This window comes from Apteryx mantelli, chromosome 27, assembly GCF_036417845.1.
Source record: "Apteryx mantelli isolate bAptMan1 chromosome 27, bAptMan1.hap1, whole genome shotgun sequence".
Classification (NCBI taxonomy): domain Eukaryota; kingdom Metazoa; phylum Chordata; class Aves; order Apterygiformes; family Apterygidae; genus Apteryx; species Apteryx mantelli.
The window spans coordinates 4,756,652-4,773,392 of record NC_090004.1 but is presented as its reverse complement, the minus strand read 5'-3'; the positions used below and the strand labels follow the sequence as shown (position 1 = coordinate 4,773,392).

The following is a 16,741-nucleotide window of genomic DNA, read 5'->3' as shown; positions in this document are numbered from 1 at the left end:
CGTCGCTGCCCCCGCGAAGCTCTGGGGCGGGGATGGGCATTGCCGGCGAGCCAATGAGGGAGGGCGGTGGGAGGGGCCGGCGCGCCCGATAGGCTGCGGGCGAGGGAAGGGAGCGTGGCGCCTCCCCCTCCCCCTTCACCCCCGCCCCGCGCGGCTGTAACGGTCGCGGCGCGCGGGGGCAGCGCGAGCGCCGCGGCGGAGCCAGGTGAGGGGGTCGGGCCGGGCCGTGCGCGCCCGCCCGCCGGGGACCCGGCCCGCCCCGGGCCTCGCCTCAGGGGATGGACTCCGTCCCGAGGCAGAGCTCCTCCCGGTGTCTCCCCCCTTCACCCCCACCCTGGGCAAGGCAGCGTCTCTCTCCACTCAGACGCTGCCCTTTGGGCCCCACCTGTCCCAGGCCGTTGGGGTCAGCCCCCACCCCCACCCCCCTCAGGAGCAAATCGCTCTCCTTCCTCTCAGCCCTTGGGGTCCCCCCTCTCCTTCAGGGACCAGCCATTGCCCCCCCCAAGCCCCTGGGGTCCCTCTCCTCCCCCTCAGGGATCAGTCACTGTCCCCCTCCCTGGGGGCAGGCTGCCCCCTCCTTGAGGTTAAACTACCTTCCCCTCTTCCCTCCCCTCCCTCTCGGACCAAATCATTTTTCTCAGCCCCTGGGGCCAAACCGTCCCTTTCCTAGGAGCAGATAATCTCCCCTAGGGATGAGTCACTGCCCCCACTTCCACCCCTGCCTCCTGCGGTCATATCGTATTGCTCCACACTCTTCCTCTCCATCGGGGTACCGCTGCTCCCCTTCTCTTCGTGATCCATCTCTCCCCTTCCTTTTCCTCCTTCGTTTCTCTCATTTTGCACGTGAATGTGTCCCTTCCCACCCTGTCTGCAGGATTTGCCCTACGCCCACTACTGTAAGCAGGTGGTTTAAAGGACAGCGTGCATGCTGCTGAAAGGGGACAGCGGGTTTTTGTGAGAGGGTGGCACTGAGTGAGAGGTGAATGCTTTGGTTGTTTTGTCTCTTCTATTTCAACAGTGTACACTTGAGTTTCCCTGTTAAAACTGTTTGACTGTAGTGTTGGAGACTGAGATTTAATCTTGGTGATTTCAGAAACGTACCTAAATAAAAACATAATAAACACTATATTTAGCTATGTCTTCCTGCCTTGCTATATGAGTAAAATGCCACTACTGGTTCATTCTCTATCCATCCGATTGCATTCCCAATGTCTAATCCTGTGGCTGTTGTAACATCTGTATATGTATATTTTCTAAGTATGAATGGCTTCCAAAGAGCTGGCAAATGAGCCTTGAATTTTCACAGTGAAGACTGAGAGCTGTGAATTATATTCATGTCGGAGGCAGAAAACTCACTGTCTGAGGTGCTCTGATAAGCAGATAAAGTAAACCAAAGCTCTGGATAGATGATGATTGCCATTTATGGTACAGCAGTGCTGTTTTGAATTACTGCATTTCTGGATGTAGTTGCCCAGTGACCTCTACAGAGGGCAGAAATGAACTGTTTTAATGTTAAGACTTTTAAAGGGAAATTTTTTAGTCTCTATAGACACAGAGGCAGTATGTAGATACCATGGTGACTGATGCTCTATAAATAACTATAATGGGTATAACGCATGCCCCAGTTGAAAGGCTCTGCTGAACAGCTGCATACCTGAAGAATGCTACAAACAGGAGCTCTTCTCATTTCTCAGGCATGAAGAAAACCTACAACAACTGCACCTTTAAGTATTGACTTAATGCTTATATACTTAAGTATTAAGTATGCATCCTGCAGGGATGAAACAGAGGTAGCTTCAGGAGGAGATGCTAATTAAATATGAAATACTGTTTTAAGATGAGTCCCTTGAATGAAGCCTAGCTGATCCATGTCTGCTCTTTGCTTGGTTAGTGGCAACAGGGTTTGGTTTATACTGATTTAAAATATGTTTTTTATTTACTGTCCTCTAGTTGACTGGAATAGGTAAGATGGCTGCTCTTGAGAAACATCCAGACCTGAGGCTTCAGCAGATCAATCCATCGGGTAAGGGCAGTCTTTTCTTTAACCAAAAAGCTTTTAAGCTTTTGTAAAGCTTTTGTTAAGCTTTTGAAAGCTTTGGTAAAGCTTTCTTTACCAAAAGCTTTTATAGCCCAAAAGAAAAAAAGTATTGTTCCTGCAAAATAAAATAATTGCATGAGTATCCAGAGGCAGAGCATCACTTGCTAGTGGACATATCTCTTGAATGATAGCTGATGAATTGAGAGGAGTTCTTAATGGTTAATGTGAAAATATATCTCTGCCATTACCATTATTGCTGTGTGCCAACACTGCTGCTCTTTTTTGTTTAAGTACCAGAGAATCAGTTTAGTGTGATATCACCCAACTTGTCAGTAGGAGTACAGTTTACTGCTCTTGCATCCTGACTTCCGTAAGAAGGCTGACTTTCAATCTCCTGCTATTATTTGGCTTCCCTGTGCTTGCTACCATTTCCTTTTACAAAAGGAAAGAGATTTCCTGAGCAACAGTATGGAGAGTCCACCAAGGATCAGTTTGTTTCTAGGTAGCAAGGATAATTATTTATGGCTTAATTAGATACATTAAAAGGCTTTTCAGCAGCAGGAGGTGGCTTTAGCCTTGGCTAAAACATAAATATCATGGGCTTTTTCTCTCTAGACCCCAGTACCAGTCAGAAGAGTCATTTCTTGGAGACTGACTGGAAAACACCTATGTTGTCTGCAAAGTTCCAGAGTCGCATCAGTCGCTGTTCCAGTGTGACTGATAGCGGGGACGCGGGCATTGGGACCTCCTGCTCAGACAGCGCAGAAGGTGAGTTATGAACATGTTATCACGTGGTAACATTGAAGGATTTTATTTATGCTTTCTTTGAAAGACCAACAAACCATTAAATAGCCCAATGTTATTGAACCCTCAAATGTAAAACTCGAGGAGAGCAGAATCTGTAATGATGTTTTGAGACTACTTCAAAACCAGTGCCTCAATACACAGATATGCTGCCTAATATAAAAACAAAACTTGTCATTTCTCTAAGCTACGGTTCAGTTAAAATATGTTTTAACTGTAGTAAGCATTTTTAACTGACTGAAAGAGGCATCTTAGTGATTTGCTGTTTAATATTGACCTACAAGTGATTTATCAGCAAGTCTGTTGGGTGCTTTTTTTTTTTTCCTTTCCTTTTAAGAAATAACTTATAGGTGCCTCTAGAGAATTCAAATCAGTGTCCTTTGCACATCTTACCTGTTAAAGCTATGTACTTTTCACTGAATAAGGCTTGAGCATTGCACTCTGTTAAGGCACATTATGTGCAATTGCTTGTCCCACTGTTCCTTTCTACCTGTATTTTCATCTTCGCTCCTGAAGGTTACATAGAACACTATCGATTCTCCTTTCAGCAGTGAGGAAGTTTGTGTTTTTCTTAATACAATACACTTCACACCTTTATGCATTTCACAAGCTGTACTGTGCATTTTGAATGAGCTATAGTTCTTAATAACGTGGGAGTTGAAAAGAAGGCTTTCAAAAAAATCTGGCTTGTGGAAACATTATTAGAGTGCATGTTTAGGAGTTGCATCTAGCCTCTCCTAGGATAATAAAACATCCAGTTACATGTTGAGAGCAGGGGGGTGGTGACTGTTCCTTGAGAAATTGCCCTTCTGAATGTTTGTACGTTGTAGCCTTGTTCCTGAGAGCTTAGGCTGATTTGCAGCCCTGACAGTTGGCTGAACCATACAGACTTTTAGGTCAGTACATCAGTTATAAATGTCACTGCGGTGACCCTAAGCACATTCAAGGAACTGATTTCAGCATCCGCATGTGGCTTGCTGGTCAGAGAACTCAAGTTCCTCATAGTGATACTGGACTATACATTTAGGAGCTGAAAACAAAATTGTACTTTTTCTCCTGTGTTTGCCAGGGTGAATGTTTTGTGACTGCTTGGTGGCAGGGTGTTCACTGTATGAAGGAGTTCCTAGGCAGAGCCAAGCAATGTCTGAGAAGATTTTCTGCCTCTGCTGTTAATTTTTGAAGATAGGATCTGTGCCTTTATTCTGATAGCTTTCCAGCAGTTTGATGGTGGTTTTCGCAGAATCTTGTTTGTTGAATTCAAATTGTAACCTTTTATTCCTCCTTGTAGCAATGCTTTGAGGTTACAAACACATGGAAATGTGACCTTGCTGTCCTGTTGTTGGATTAGAGAAACATCATGTGAGGATGAGCCTTTAACCAAAGGCATGAAGAAAACAAGTTTGGGTATCTGGGAGAAACCTGAATTTAATGTGTTGTACAATGTGTCAGGAGGAGGAGAAGGAACAGGCATTTCGGTGTTTGCCTTTCTCAGCTCTTGCTGTTGCTGTATTGAAATCTGAGACTTACTAAGAATAACTCTGTATTTCCATGTAGCCAGGTTTGGCGTGTGCCTGACAGGACAGACTCACGTTGTGGTGTGTGTGCTGTGCTCTATCTCGTTTCCTGTGGCAGTAAGGCAAGAGCCATTACTCCAGCCTCTAGAAAAAGCTCTTTTGCTGCAGGGTCCTGGAGGAGTTCGAAGGTCAACTGCTTGGTGATGTAGTGTTCAGCTATGTTTGAAGCTCATCATGAGCTTAGTAAAGGCTCCAGTTAGCTTTGGTTACAGTTCAGAGTCGCTGAGCTGTGGGACGGGCGGAACAGAATCAAGGACTCAGTGTTCAGTGGAGTAAGTCTCAGTCTTTTTGTTCAATTTAAAGGCTGTGATTCTTAAACAAGCAGGAAGATAACCTTATTGATTGGAGATTATATTATAGAAGAGTAGCTTAAAAGCAAAGGGTTAGAAATGTGTACTGAGCTGTAACTTGGATTCTCCGTGTGGTTTACTCTGGTAGGAAAATGTCAACAGGCTCCTAAACTTTGTAGTGAGGGAGAACACAGATGTGCCTTAGTCCTGCTGCTGTATGTCAGCTACTGCTGCTTAGGAGGAGATGTTCAGGGGAACGAATTGCTTTTTAAAATTCTTTAGGAGAGCTGTTCAGCAGAGAAGTGGTGGTTTAGGTCAGAATATTTTCAGGATCATAATTAAAGCATCGCACTTCTTCTTTCCCTAGACTTTTGCAACTCCAGTAACGGTTCCTCATTCCAGCCCATCAAAACCCAAGTGACCATCCCAACAGCCCATGTTATGCCTTCTACATTGGGTGCCTCACCTTCCAAGCTCTGCTCAGCAGGAGAACAGAGCTGTTCACAGAATACTTCAAAACCTGCTGTGCCAGGATCTGCTTCTGAACACTCAGGACTCATGAGAAATGGAGACTTTAATGCTGGGAAGTCATCTCAGGTGCCACCCGGAGATCTCTTGCATCTCTGTGGGGCTTCAGGGGAAAATGGTTTTGAGCAGTCCTGGCATCCTGCTTCTGAGCACATGAGAACAGAAGATGCTTGGAAGTTTGACACCCCTGCCATTGAGCGTACCTTTAATCAGTCTCTCTTTCTGGATGGTTTGTGCACTGACCCTCTGCACAGGTTCCAGAAGTTCAGTCTGAACTCTGGGACAACTGAGGCAGGAAAGGATCATTATAAAGTGCTGCCAGAGAGTAAACAAGCAGCAGGGGCTAACGGAGTCTGTGAGCCCCGGAACGGAACGTGGCCAAACGGGAGCAGGCTGATGCTGGCAGGACTCCAGGCCAGCAGTGTCTTTTCAAAACCTGTAACTCCTCCATCTCGAGCATGGATGCAAGAAACCTGCACACTGCACCCACACGAGAGAGTCTGTGAACTCAGTGCTTGGAAACAACAGTTGGAGAATGTGCGATTGCAAATAGAGCAAATGCAGGTAGGCAGCTACTTGTGTAAATGTATCAGTCTGAAACTGTTCCTCTCTTTTTAGTCATGAATCATTGTTGTGGGCTTACAAAGCAAGGGGAAAAATGTCTCATGCTTCTCCTTGTCTTACACTGAAAGTTTCTTAATGATCTGTTTTTACAGCAAGCCACGTCACAGGTATCATTTGTCATACTGCGTGTGTGGAGCAGCCCTGTATAATGTTACAGCACTGCACAGTAGTTTAGATCAAGAGGTGAAATATCCTGTCCACCAGAAACTGCAAAGGAAACATATGGAAAGAAGTTGTTAACAGTTTACTTCATAGGATAATTTTATTCTGTATGTAGAGATAGGAAAAAGACTTTCTGAAAAAACGACATAACTGCAATTTAGTAGATGGAAGCAGTTTGTTTAGCACCTCCCACCAGCTGTATGCTAATGGAGACAAATTGTTTCCAGTGAGACAGCACAGTGATCTAAAATTATTTGTTAATCTCCAGTTGTGCTTGGGCAAAGTTGCTTGTTGTTGGACATCGGCACAGACTGAAATAGCTATGTCCTGGCATGCAGATGAGCACACAGTGTGCAAAATAGCTTTAGCAATGTTGCAATTACCTCTGTGGAGCATAAACCTCTCCCTCCTTGTTTTGTCTCCTCTTTCAGTTACAAAATGGAGCTGCCTGCCACCATCCCTCGATGTATTCTCCTTCATTGCCTTCAGCTGATCCAACCCAGTGGATCAATATCTTGAACTCCAATGAAAACCTCCTCAAGGAGAAGGAGCTCATCATTGACAGGTGAGAGGTTGATACTGAGGTGTGGGTTAAGGACTCCAGGGTATTTTGTTTTGGAAGAGGGAGGGTTATGAAAATATGAAGGAAAGCTCTTGTCTCAGAGACCCTTTTACCCGTTTGAGTTTCTTTTGCCATAAAGAAGAACATAGATACCGTTGAGTACAGTCCATTTTTTCCACAAGCTCTCTTCCCATTCCCTCAGAAGTGGGATCCTAAAGGATTCAAATGAATTTTGGTTGTGGTTTTCCCTGTTTTATAATGGATAAAAATTTCCATTCACATCGCAAATATCTGGAATCTTGAAACTGCTGCCTGTTTGCTTGAGAACTTTTGGGGAGCTCACGGAGACCTTTATTATAAGCTTGTTCTTTGTGAGTTTGGGCTGGCAAACAACACTTCTCATACCTAATGCTAGTGGTCCATAAGCTTTCTGAAAAAGTGATAATGGAAAACTGCCTTCAGCATTTCGACTGTATATTTCTTCTCTGCTTGCTCATTTTGAGCCTTCTGATGTCTGTGCATTTTATCCATCTGCTCTGCAGTCAAGCTAGAGTACTCCAAAGCACGCAAGACCCGTGTGTTTTAAGCATAATCACTGTTAGGGGAGAAGCACTTTTTGAAGGACAGGAGGGAAGGAAGGTTTATACAGAGCTGTAAAAGTGCAAAAACAGACATCTTCTGGGTTATTTCTCTGCAGGCCAGTTCTGAGTTAGAGTTGTCTTTCTATTTCTCATTCCTCATGTGTAGTACTAATTAAAAAGTTGTGGTGGCGCTGTTTATATTTTATTGCTCCCTACTAGCATTAAAAACAAGGTGTACATTTGAGAACAGTCTATCTGTTTTTTACAGGCAAAGACAGCACATTTCCCAGTTGGAGCAGAAAGTTCGGGAAAGTGAACTGCAGGTTCACAGCGCCCTGCTCGGCTGTCCAGCACCCTATGGAGATGTTTACATGTTGAGAATGCAGGTAACTGGACACAATGGGATATCAGTGGAAAATCTGTATTGAACCCACTGGCCCTAACATATCTCATGAGGTTTTTCCTGACTAGGAGGGCCATACAGAATAAGATTATCCTTTGTTTGTGGTCCCAGTTATCTGTCTTCTCTGAGATCCTCCGTGACTCTCAGGGTTTCAAGCCCTGAACTACTAAGGCTTGTTTAGAAGCTGTGCTAGTGATGCAAATGTCTGACAGCACTGACAAGAGCTGTTCCAGATACCTGAGTGCGTAAGATGAGCAGAATGATATTTGGGAGTTGCTCTGAGACAAGTCGGCTGCTTAGTGTCAGTTTGTAACTGTTAGCTTTGATGGACAGAATTCACGGGCTGTCTCTGTCTGCAGGAGCTGCAACGGGAGAACACCTTTCTCCGAGCACAGTTCACAGAGAAGACGGAATCCCTTGGTAAAGAAAAGATTGAATTGGAGAGAAAACTGGCTGCTGCAGAGGTGGATGCAAAGCTGATCCGGGAGACACTGAAGGAAACTATGCAGAAACATGCAGAGGAATTAAAGAAACAGGAAGAAAGGGTAGGATCCCATTGCTCTAGAGATGTGGAGATATCTTTTCCCTCCTTTCCCCCCATTTATAAGCAAAAAACCTCCCTCCTGTAGTTAGAAGTACTTTAATACCTCTTCTTTTAACCAGAGAAGAAGGGTGTGTTAGGCTAAGCGAGTAGAAATACTGCTGAGGTAAAATGGTCTTGTATTTTGGTGATGAGTGCTGTACAGACAGATAAATGAATGGGCATACAGAGGACTGAAGAGTGGACAACAGTTATATTATAAACTAAACTTTTATATAACTGTCTTTGCAGGTAAAGGGAAGAGACAAACACATTAATAATCTGAAAAAGAAATGCCAGAAGGAATCTGAGCAAAACAGGGAGAGACAACAGAGAATTGAGACCCTTGAGCGATACCTGGCTGATCTACCAACTCTCGAGGACCACCAGAAACAGAGTCAGAAGGTAAAACTTTTTCCCAGGAGTGATGATAACTCTTTAGATGTTTGCTCAGGTGGCTTTTCTACAGCTGCAAATAATCCCCTGGGCAGCTGCACAAGTAAAGTTACAGTGTGCCCTTTTGGAAGGAGGAATGTTCTGAGCTATAGCTGAGAATTGTCACATGGATAGTGAAAACTGCATTGGGAATGCAGTTGAAATGTGTTTGTGGTGAAACACCTGGCTGGTCTTTAGAGTGTTGCGATGATCTTTGTTGCAGCTGAAGGAATCTGAACTGAAGAGTACTGCTCTGCAGGAAACAGTGCTGGCACTGGAAACACAGCTCGGAGATGTCCGAGCTGCCTTCAGGGAACAAGAGATGCAGCTAGAAACCCAAAAACGCAAAGAACTGGAGCTTCTTTCCTCTGTGCGCAGGTAAACGTCTGAAGGATTAGAGTGAGCTTCATCTTAGCACTGAAGGAGTCACAGCACTCGAACAGTGATCTTTCAGCACAGCCGCTGTCCCACCTGTCAGAACTGGGTTACCTTGGATTTGCTATGATTATGTGAGCGCTCACCAAAGCACTGTGTTCAAATTCTGCATGCAAAGAGCGAAGGAGGGGAGCAGATCCAGGTGGCTGGAAGAAAGAGGGCCCATAGCTGTCATCTGGGTTTGTCTGTGTCCTCTGGTTATTGCTTTCAACTGTAGCTCCTTGCTCAACAGAACTATGTAATCTGCAATCATGGTGTTGCTGCAGACGTGCCGGTATGATGGGCAGGGTTATGTCGGGGGGGTGAAACTCCCTCCTTCGCAGCCCTTGCACTTTGCAAGGTGGGATGTGAACAGGCAACAGTGACATCTGCTATGGAAGTCTTTCACCTTCCCCTATTGTCTAATGAGGGGGAAACACCCCAAATAAAGCTGCTTTTTTTCATGATGATCTGCTGATTTCAGCTTGCAGGACAAGATGCAGCAGTGTGTAAAGAATGCAGAGAGAGGACCCGCTGCCCATGATGGGGAGAAACAGAAAGTAGAAAATGATTCTCTGAAGAAAGAATGCGACTGCCTCAGGAAGGTAACAGGCCCTCCCAGCTGGGAATGGTGTGGAGTTACCACACTTTTTTCCTTCCACTGGGTCACACCAGGCACTAAAATGAAATCAAGAACTTTTGCGTTAGTAGGCAGTCACAATTGCACTGGAAGAGCTGTTCCTGGCATTGCAAACTGAGGGGTTTTAGGAGCTGTTCTTGGTATGGTAACCATGCAGTCCTAGAGTAATCGCTGAACAGTTCACTGGAGCGAAGTTGCAGAATGCAGAAAAGGGGAGGAAGAACCACAAGAATGTAACTTCTCATCTTTTTATAGCTGATATTTCTAGTGGTGCCTTTCATCAGGTGCCTTTCATCAGGGCATCTACATTCTCTGCTAACAAATAGTAATTTAAGCAGTAAGTGGGCAGGAGAGAGAGAGAAGGAGAGAGAAAACTGTCCTGCTGAAGGTGAAATCCTGTTGATATTGCTGAAAGAGTCTGTGTGGCCTGTTCTTAGTGGCCTCTGCTTTTGATTCCAGATTGCAGACAAACAGCAGAAGAAGATGGAGCAGTTGTCCTTGCAAGTAAAGGTGAGAGGCTACTGTGGAGGGATCTAGAACTTGAGAATTTGCTGTAATATGAATTAGACTTACTTCTTTCCCATGGTCTGTTCCAGAGCCTGGAAGAACAGGTGGCTCAGGAAGAGGGGACAAGCCAAGCTCTGAAAGAGGAGGCAATGAGAAGAGAAAATGCACTGCAGCAGCTCCGGACTGCTGTGAAAGAGGTCAGAGCACGGGAACATTTTGAGTGCCAGAGCACAGCAGTTGAACGAACAATGAATTGTCTTTGTCTTAATTTGCAGTCAGCAGCTCAACCTCTCCTGCCTCCTGCCAGCCAGTTGCCCTGTCAGTGCTCTGAAAGGAGCTCTGCTCTGTTCAGAAACAGGAGAAAGACACTATTTCTGCCTCAAACTTCAGCTGGGGCTGCTAGTCGTGGTGCTGGACCCTGAGCTGGCCGGTGGAGGGCAGCAACACAGCGAGCAGGTGTCCAAACTGGGCTGCAGGATGGGACTGAGCCCCAGTCCGAGGCCTAAAGGGAGCTAAGCTCCATGGCAATCCCTGAGGGAAGGGATGGCCTGTGTCAGGGTGAGAGGTTGGTGCACAACCTGGAAGCTTTTCTGTTGCATCGCACCTTGGCAGAGCCAGTGTAGTGTCATGGGTACTTCCTGTCTGAGCCGGGAAAGCTGACTGCTCACATCCCGTAGGACTGACACTTGCGTACTGCTTATCTGGCTGGAGTCTGGAGAGCCCTGACATAAACCTGTTCCTCCTGACCTTGGTGCTCCCATCATCATCGAGGATTTGCTTTAAGTTGCTTTAAGCCTGATAGTTTTGTATTGAGTGACCACTAATCTGCTGTGGCCATTTGTTCAGCTTTCCGTGCAGAACCAGGATCTCATTGAGAAGAACCTGACCCTTCAGGAGCGACTCCGGCAGGCAGAGCTAAGCCAGCCGCCCCCTGCTGAGACGGCCCACCTCACCCAGGAGTTACACAGCGAGTTGGCCAGTTGTCTGCAGGATTTGCAGTCTGTCTACAGCATTGTGACTCAGAGGGCTCAGGGCAAGGATCCCAATCTCTCCCTGCTCCTGGGCATTCGCTGTGAGTACGCAGAGCGATGGCATAGCAAACCTTGTGGTTCATGTGCTGGGGTAGAATTAAGTAACATCTATATTAGATATCTATAGGGTTCTCATCTTTTGGGGATTCGGAACCTTCTTTTGTGGTTAGCAAGCTCTAAAAATTGATGCTTCCTTGCTGTAATAACTGAATGTTAAGTAGTACCTCTGTTGCAAACGCGTTCTGATCTTTCTGGCTCATTTGCAAATGTGTGGGACCCTTGCTCAGAATTGTACGTCTGAGGTAACTCCCTTCTCTGACTCCACAGCTGTGCAGTACTCAGCTAAGGAAAAGGACGACTTGCTGAGCCCTGATGTACTTGCAGAAAAACTGACGGAGGTAAAACAGCTTCACAAAGAGGTGGAAGACTTAAGGACGGCAATATCTGACAGATATGCCCAGGACATGGGAGACAACTGCATCACCCAGTAAAGAACATGGTCTCCTCAAAGTAAGACAGGAAGTGAAGACTTGAAACCCTCAGGAGACTAGAGCTCCTACAAATGAAAGCTTATTCAGCACTTTACCATCCCATTGCTTGGGTACAAGATGTGTGGCTTATCCATGAGAAATCAGGGGTTTTGTTGCCAGAAGTGTTTAGTTGCTGACTGGCTAACTGGAATCGTTCAGGGCTTTGGTGCTGGGCTTTGTAGTAGCTTTGATCTTGTGGAATGTGTTTGTGCTGTATTTGCTGGAGCTGGTATGGTCTCTGACTCTGGGCGATGAATTCTGAATTACCTTCCAGGCATGTCATACACTGGACTTGCAAATGTGACAGTTTAAACCAATACTGAGAGGGAATGTATGCCCTGGTCTTTCTGATAAATTCTCTGCGCAGATCCTGTGCGACTAGTAAGACCAGAGTATTATCAGTGTTCAGGGGATAATTGTGGATTTCACACTACTGCTAATTATATCAAGGTGCTACAGGCTTGTCAGAAGTGTACGTGCACAGGTCTGGCTTGGATGCTTGTGTAGCCATTTGTGGAACAGGACCTGCTTTGCTCAGGTAAATGCAACTGGAGTCTTTCAGTAGCCAACAGAATTTGGGGAATAAAGTGACACTAAAAGACTCTGAAAATGCTCCTCCTGAGCACTGTTACCCTAGAAGCCTTAAACCTTTCATCCCCCCTGAGAAAACACTCTGAATGTGGGTATGATTCTGCCTGCAGAGGAAGCTGATGGATGCTGAAGTGCCTTAATGTGCTAGAGAAACTTCCTCTCCGCAAACTGCTTCGTGCCTAATGCGTCTGCTGGCAGGGTGAGGAATTGTTCTGTTTCTTGTAGCAGCCCTTAAAGCCATTGCAGACAATCCTGCAGAGCCTTGACTGTGCGTAACCCCTGCCTGAGCTGCAGAGAGCCTCTGTGCAGGGGACCCTGCTGCAGGCCAGCAGACGCACACCTCTGCTCGGCTCTCTGCCTGCTGCTTGGTAGGGGGAAGGCTGTTCTGGTCTTAAAACTGCAGCGGGATCATACAGCTGTCTGGATCTGAGAGCTTTCCCTGCTGCCTGCAAGGCAGTGACTGCTCAGGCTTTGTTCTAGCCCGTTCTCTGGGAGCTCCCCGCTCCCTTGGCAAACAATTGGATTGCTAAATAAATCAACCTGGGATGTGGTTCATTCTTTATCACAACCTTTTTAATCTTAGTGACGACTCTACAGTACTGAGTGCTTGCTTGAGACAACGCTTTGGTACTAAGGGTAAAACTTTGTGCTTGTCATCTCATTCTTTTTCTCACAAGTTAAGTCAGTTATACAATAAGGGGGTGAAACTGCTGAAACACCTCTGTCCATTCGGTTGCTCCTGGTTTACACTGGGGTCGTGAGCCCTAGCTTTGTGAGGATGCTTTCATAATTCCTTTGTATTAAATTTTAAGACCAAATCTGTTTTGTTCTTGAAGTCTGGTGATTACAGGTGTTTGTGGCAACAAATCAGTTAGTATGCCATCCCAAGCTACGCCCAGCATGGCACGTGGAGAGAGCATAGCAGTGTCTCTGTTGGACAGCTAGCTGTTAGCCTGTCCCTTGCCCCTTCAGCATCTGGAGTATTTATGTTTCTGAGCATTTCTGTTCCCAGACTGCTGTTGCCTTGTACTGAGTTAAATATGGGCCAAGGCTATTTCTTGAAGGCATTTGTCCTGGCTTTTGGGAGCTCTCTGGGCATGGGGGAGGAGAGCAGCAGCAGCTGTGAAAGCTGCTCTCTCCTGCAGGCTGGCAGTGTGCTGTTTAACACCATCCATTTTCCCTGTGTTCTTCTTGGGGTGTAAGTGGGAGATCTGATACCCAGCTGCTGTGTGGGAACACATTTGCTCTCATGGAGAACTGGCTGTGGAAACAAAACCGTGGTGTTAAACCCCATCTCAGCCGATGCTGGGAGCCCATTTCTGTCCCCGGCCCTGTGGTGGGGTCCTGCCGCTGGGCTGGCCTGTGTCAGCTTTGGGGCCCTCAACAAGTCCCACCTTTTGTGGTGCTCAGGTCATGTGTTACTGCCTGTAGGGAAGAGGAACCTTCCTCTTGCCAAACTGTATCTCTCTGGTTAAGATGGCGATCCCACCTGCCGTACATGTGTCTGCCTGTCTCCATGCTGGGGAAGTCTTGGGCTTTTGGTTACAGTTCAGGACACGGGGAGGCAAGACCGCGTCCCTTGCCTTGTCCTGTTGCTTGTGCAGTTAATGTTTGAACGGTTCCCTACCGTCTGCCTTGTGTTGAGTTTTCCCTTGTCAAGTTAAGCGCAGGTCTGTTTATACGAGCGTTTGTCTTACTCACTTGTTTGTACTAAGTATTTTGAGTATAAAATAAAGCTGCTCTGCTCCACTCGTGCAAAGCAATTCTGTGGGCAGCTGCGGGGCGGCAGGGCGAGGAGGGCGCCGTGCTGGCTGCAGGGCGCCTCGTTCGGGCACGCTGGGCGGCCGCGACCGGCGGCGGCGGCGCGGGGATGGGGGCCGGGAGCGGCGGCTCCCGGGGCCGGGCCGGGCCCCGCCGATGCCGCATGCCCGCGCCCGCCGGCCCCATTGGTCCCCGCAGTCACATGCCGGGCGGCGGCGGCGGGGCCGCCCGCTCCCTCCCTCCCTTCTCTCCGTGCCTCTCTCCGCCGGGCTGCGCGCAGGGAGCGGCCGCGATCCAGCATGAGCACCCTCAAGGTCTACAGCACCTCGGTGACCGGCTCCCGGGAGGTGAGCGGGGATGGGCGCCCCAGGGCCCCTCTTCCCTGTCCGCGGGCTGCCCCCCGTGGAGCTGCGGGACCACCCCTCGTTTTCCCCCCCCTCCCGGCTGTCCCCTCTGCACCATCCCGGTGCCCCTCTCCTGGTGCCCCTTCCCCTGCTCAGCGACTGCCCCGTCCCCATCTTCCCCCTCATTTTGTCTCTCCGTGCTGGGTCCCCCCCCACGCAGGGCCGAGCCCCGTGGCCGGCTGGAGTCTGGACCGTGGCCCACAAGGAGCGGTCACTCTGCCAGAGCTGCGCTGAGTGTCTCCGGCACGTAGGGTGTGTGCACACCTTTGGGCTCCTCTCCAGCCCCGTCCCAGCTCCCGATAACCTGCCTTTCCTGTCCGGGTTCCAGATCAAATCCCAACAGAGTGAAGTGACCAGAATCCTCGATGGGAAAAATATCAAATACGAGCTGGTGGATATCTCCCAGGACAACGCTCTCCGGGAGGAAATGAGGGCCAAGGCAGGCAACCCCAAAGCCATCCCGCCCCAGATTGTCAACGGAGACCACTACTGCGGGGTAAGGCTCGCGCTCTGTGCTGGGAATAGGCACCGCGAAACTTGGATGACAGGGAATAATCCTGTCTCCTTTTTTTCTGCTACAAACGGAGTGTCAAGATGCCTTTCAAAACACATTTCTGATGAGGTGCACAAAGCACCTCATGGGTTATCCTGCACTTGGAGCATAGTGGCTTGCAAAAAAAATGGTGCTGGGACCACCACAGTGAGGGCTGGGTGACCCGTGGGAGGTAGGCTGTGCCGTGCAGGGCCGTCCACGCTTAGCCCTGTCATCGTCCACGCAGACAACTGACGCCTGAGCTGTGAACCAGTTTGTGCTGGGTGCTGGGGGGATCCTGCGCTGCCCGACCGGAGGGGAGTCTGCGGCGTGCCAGGCTCTCGGGCTGGGCGCTTCTTGCTTTGTGAGCAACCGTGTGGTTTTTCTCTGCAGGATTACGAGCTCTTTGTGGAAGCGGTGGAACAAAACACCCTGCAAGAGTTCTTGAAGCTGGCCTGAGCCCCGGGTTCCCCTCCCGTCCTGGACTCTACCTGCATTCCTGAGTGCCCTCATCTCCAACCACCTCCACTTCCAGGTTGTCAGCGCTGTCCTGGCACCGCGACCTGTATCCCAGCACAGGGAAACCCATGACCAAAACTATCATTGCAGCTGTCTACGATTCCCTCCTGCCTAACCCTGATATCATCTCAGAGGGATCCAAAGAAAGTCTGATGCTCGCTGTGCATCGCCTTTGAACAAAGCTGGGCCTGGCTCACACCGCAGCTTCCAGTGCCTCTGTAAACAGCAAAGCCTCTCGGGCTGTGTGAAGTGCAGCTGTCCGTCAGCCCTCTCCTCTACAGGGAGAGCTCCTGCTTTAGAAGGGAAGGGCTTAGGGTTGCATGTTACTTCCCACTTCTCCCGATCGCTGTTAAAAGCGTAAATCTTGCTGCCTCACTTCTTTTTTTTTCATCTCAACTGCAGAGATTATGGCAACTAAGTTGATTTTTTTTGTTTGTTTTGTTTTAATTCAATGCAGAAATACTGCACAAAGGTGGGGTCTGGCTGCCCACCATGGAGCAGGCAAGGGCTGGGAGCCTAAGGCTTGTGTCACTCGACAGGCTGCTTTGGTGGGGACGGACGGGCTTAGCACTGGGACCCGTGCTGCTCCATTAGTGCCCACTGCTCTGATGTGGTGTGAGGATTCCCTCATGAGCGTTAATGGCTCAGGGCTGCTCCAAAACAGCTGATGCTCCGGTTGTCTTATCTTTCCTTTTTTGAGTTGGCTTTTTGCAACCTGGACCAAGTGCATTTTGTTTTCCTGCCAAAAAGCAAGTTTATAACCAGTGTTGTCTTCCGAGATGCTATTAAATGTTACTGTACCTTTCACGTTGGTACTTGTGGGTTTCCTTTAAATTGGTTTTATTTTGACTACAGGTTAAACATCATCCTATGTAACGATTCTGAGTCAGTTCCAGCTTGGAGGAGCTGAGTCAGTTGCACTCGCTGCTGCAGCCTGACATAAAGATCTTAACTCCTTAGATCGCTGTCGCTAATCAGAGGCTCACAGGACTTGCCAGAATATCCTACAGTTCAGTAGTGACAGTTAACCTCTCAAGTGGTCCTCTCCTGTGCGTGGTAAGAACAGCACTTTGGGGGAGGGACGGCTTCAGCCAGACACATGAGCAAAAGACAAACCCCAGCACAAAAACTACCCGGTTGGGTATAGACTGGCTCACAGCGGAGGGGCAGCAGGGAAGGCTGCCCCGTACGAGGGTGCCCTGTATACTCCCATGCCTGTTACAGCTGGCAA

At 48.1% G+C, this 16,741-nt stretch overlaps 2 protein-coding genes across 4 annotated transcripts; both read left to right on the top strand.

Moving 5' to 3' along the window:
- The first annotated feature begins 177 nt into the window (after positions 1 to 177).
- Positions 178 to 14,045, top strand: CEP85 (centrosomal protein 85). 3 transcript variants are annotated; one of them, XM_067311545.1, is made up of 14 exons: positions 178 to 205; positions 1,951 to 2,023; positions 2,654 to 2,806; positions 5,074 to 5,798; positions 6,452 to 6,585; positions 7,432 to 7,549; positions 7,926 to 8,111; positions 8,399 to 8,551; positions 8,805 to 8,959; positions 9,480 to 9,600; positions 10,095 to 10,145; positions 10,232 to 10,339; positions 10,989 to 11,214; positions 11,501 to 14,045. In XM_067311545.1, exons 2-14 carry the CDS (start codon positions 1,969 to 1,971, stop codon positions 11,662 to 11,664), a joined length of 2,349 nt encoding a protein of 782 aa, XP_067167646.1. In that variant the 5' UTR covers positions 178 to 205; positions 1,951 to 1,968; the 3' UTR covers positions 11,665 to 14,045. The 3 variants fall into 3 exon arrangements, with proteins under 3 accessions (XP_067167646.1, XP_067167647.1, XP_067167648.1); XM_067311546.1 differs by lacking the exon at positions 178 to 205 and adding an exon at positions 879 to 896; XM_067311547.1 differs by lacking the exon at positions 178 to 205 and adding an exon at positions 946 to 979.
- Positions 14,046 to 14,276: 231 nt separating this feature from the next.
- On the top strand, positions 14,277 to 16,315 carry SH3BGRL3 (SH3 domain binding glutamate rich protein like 3). The gene is made up of 3 exons (XM_067311407.1): positions 14,277 to 14,402; positions 14,788 to 14,955; positions 15,385 to 16,315. The coding sequence occupies exons 1-3, from the start codon at positions 14,355 to 14,357 to the stop codon at positions 15,448 to 15,450; spliced, it is 282 nt and encodes a 93-aa protein (XP_067167508.1). The 5' UTR covers positions 14,277 to 14,354; the 3' UTR covers positions 15,451 to 16,315.
- Positions 16,316 to 16,741: the final 426 nt, after the last annotated feature.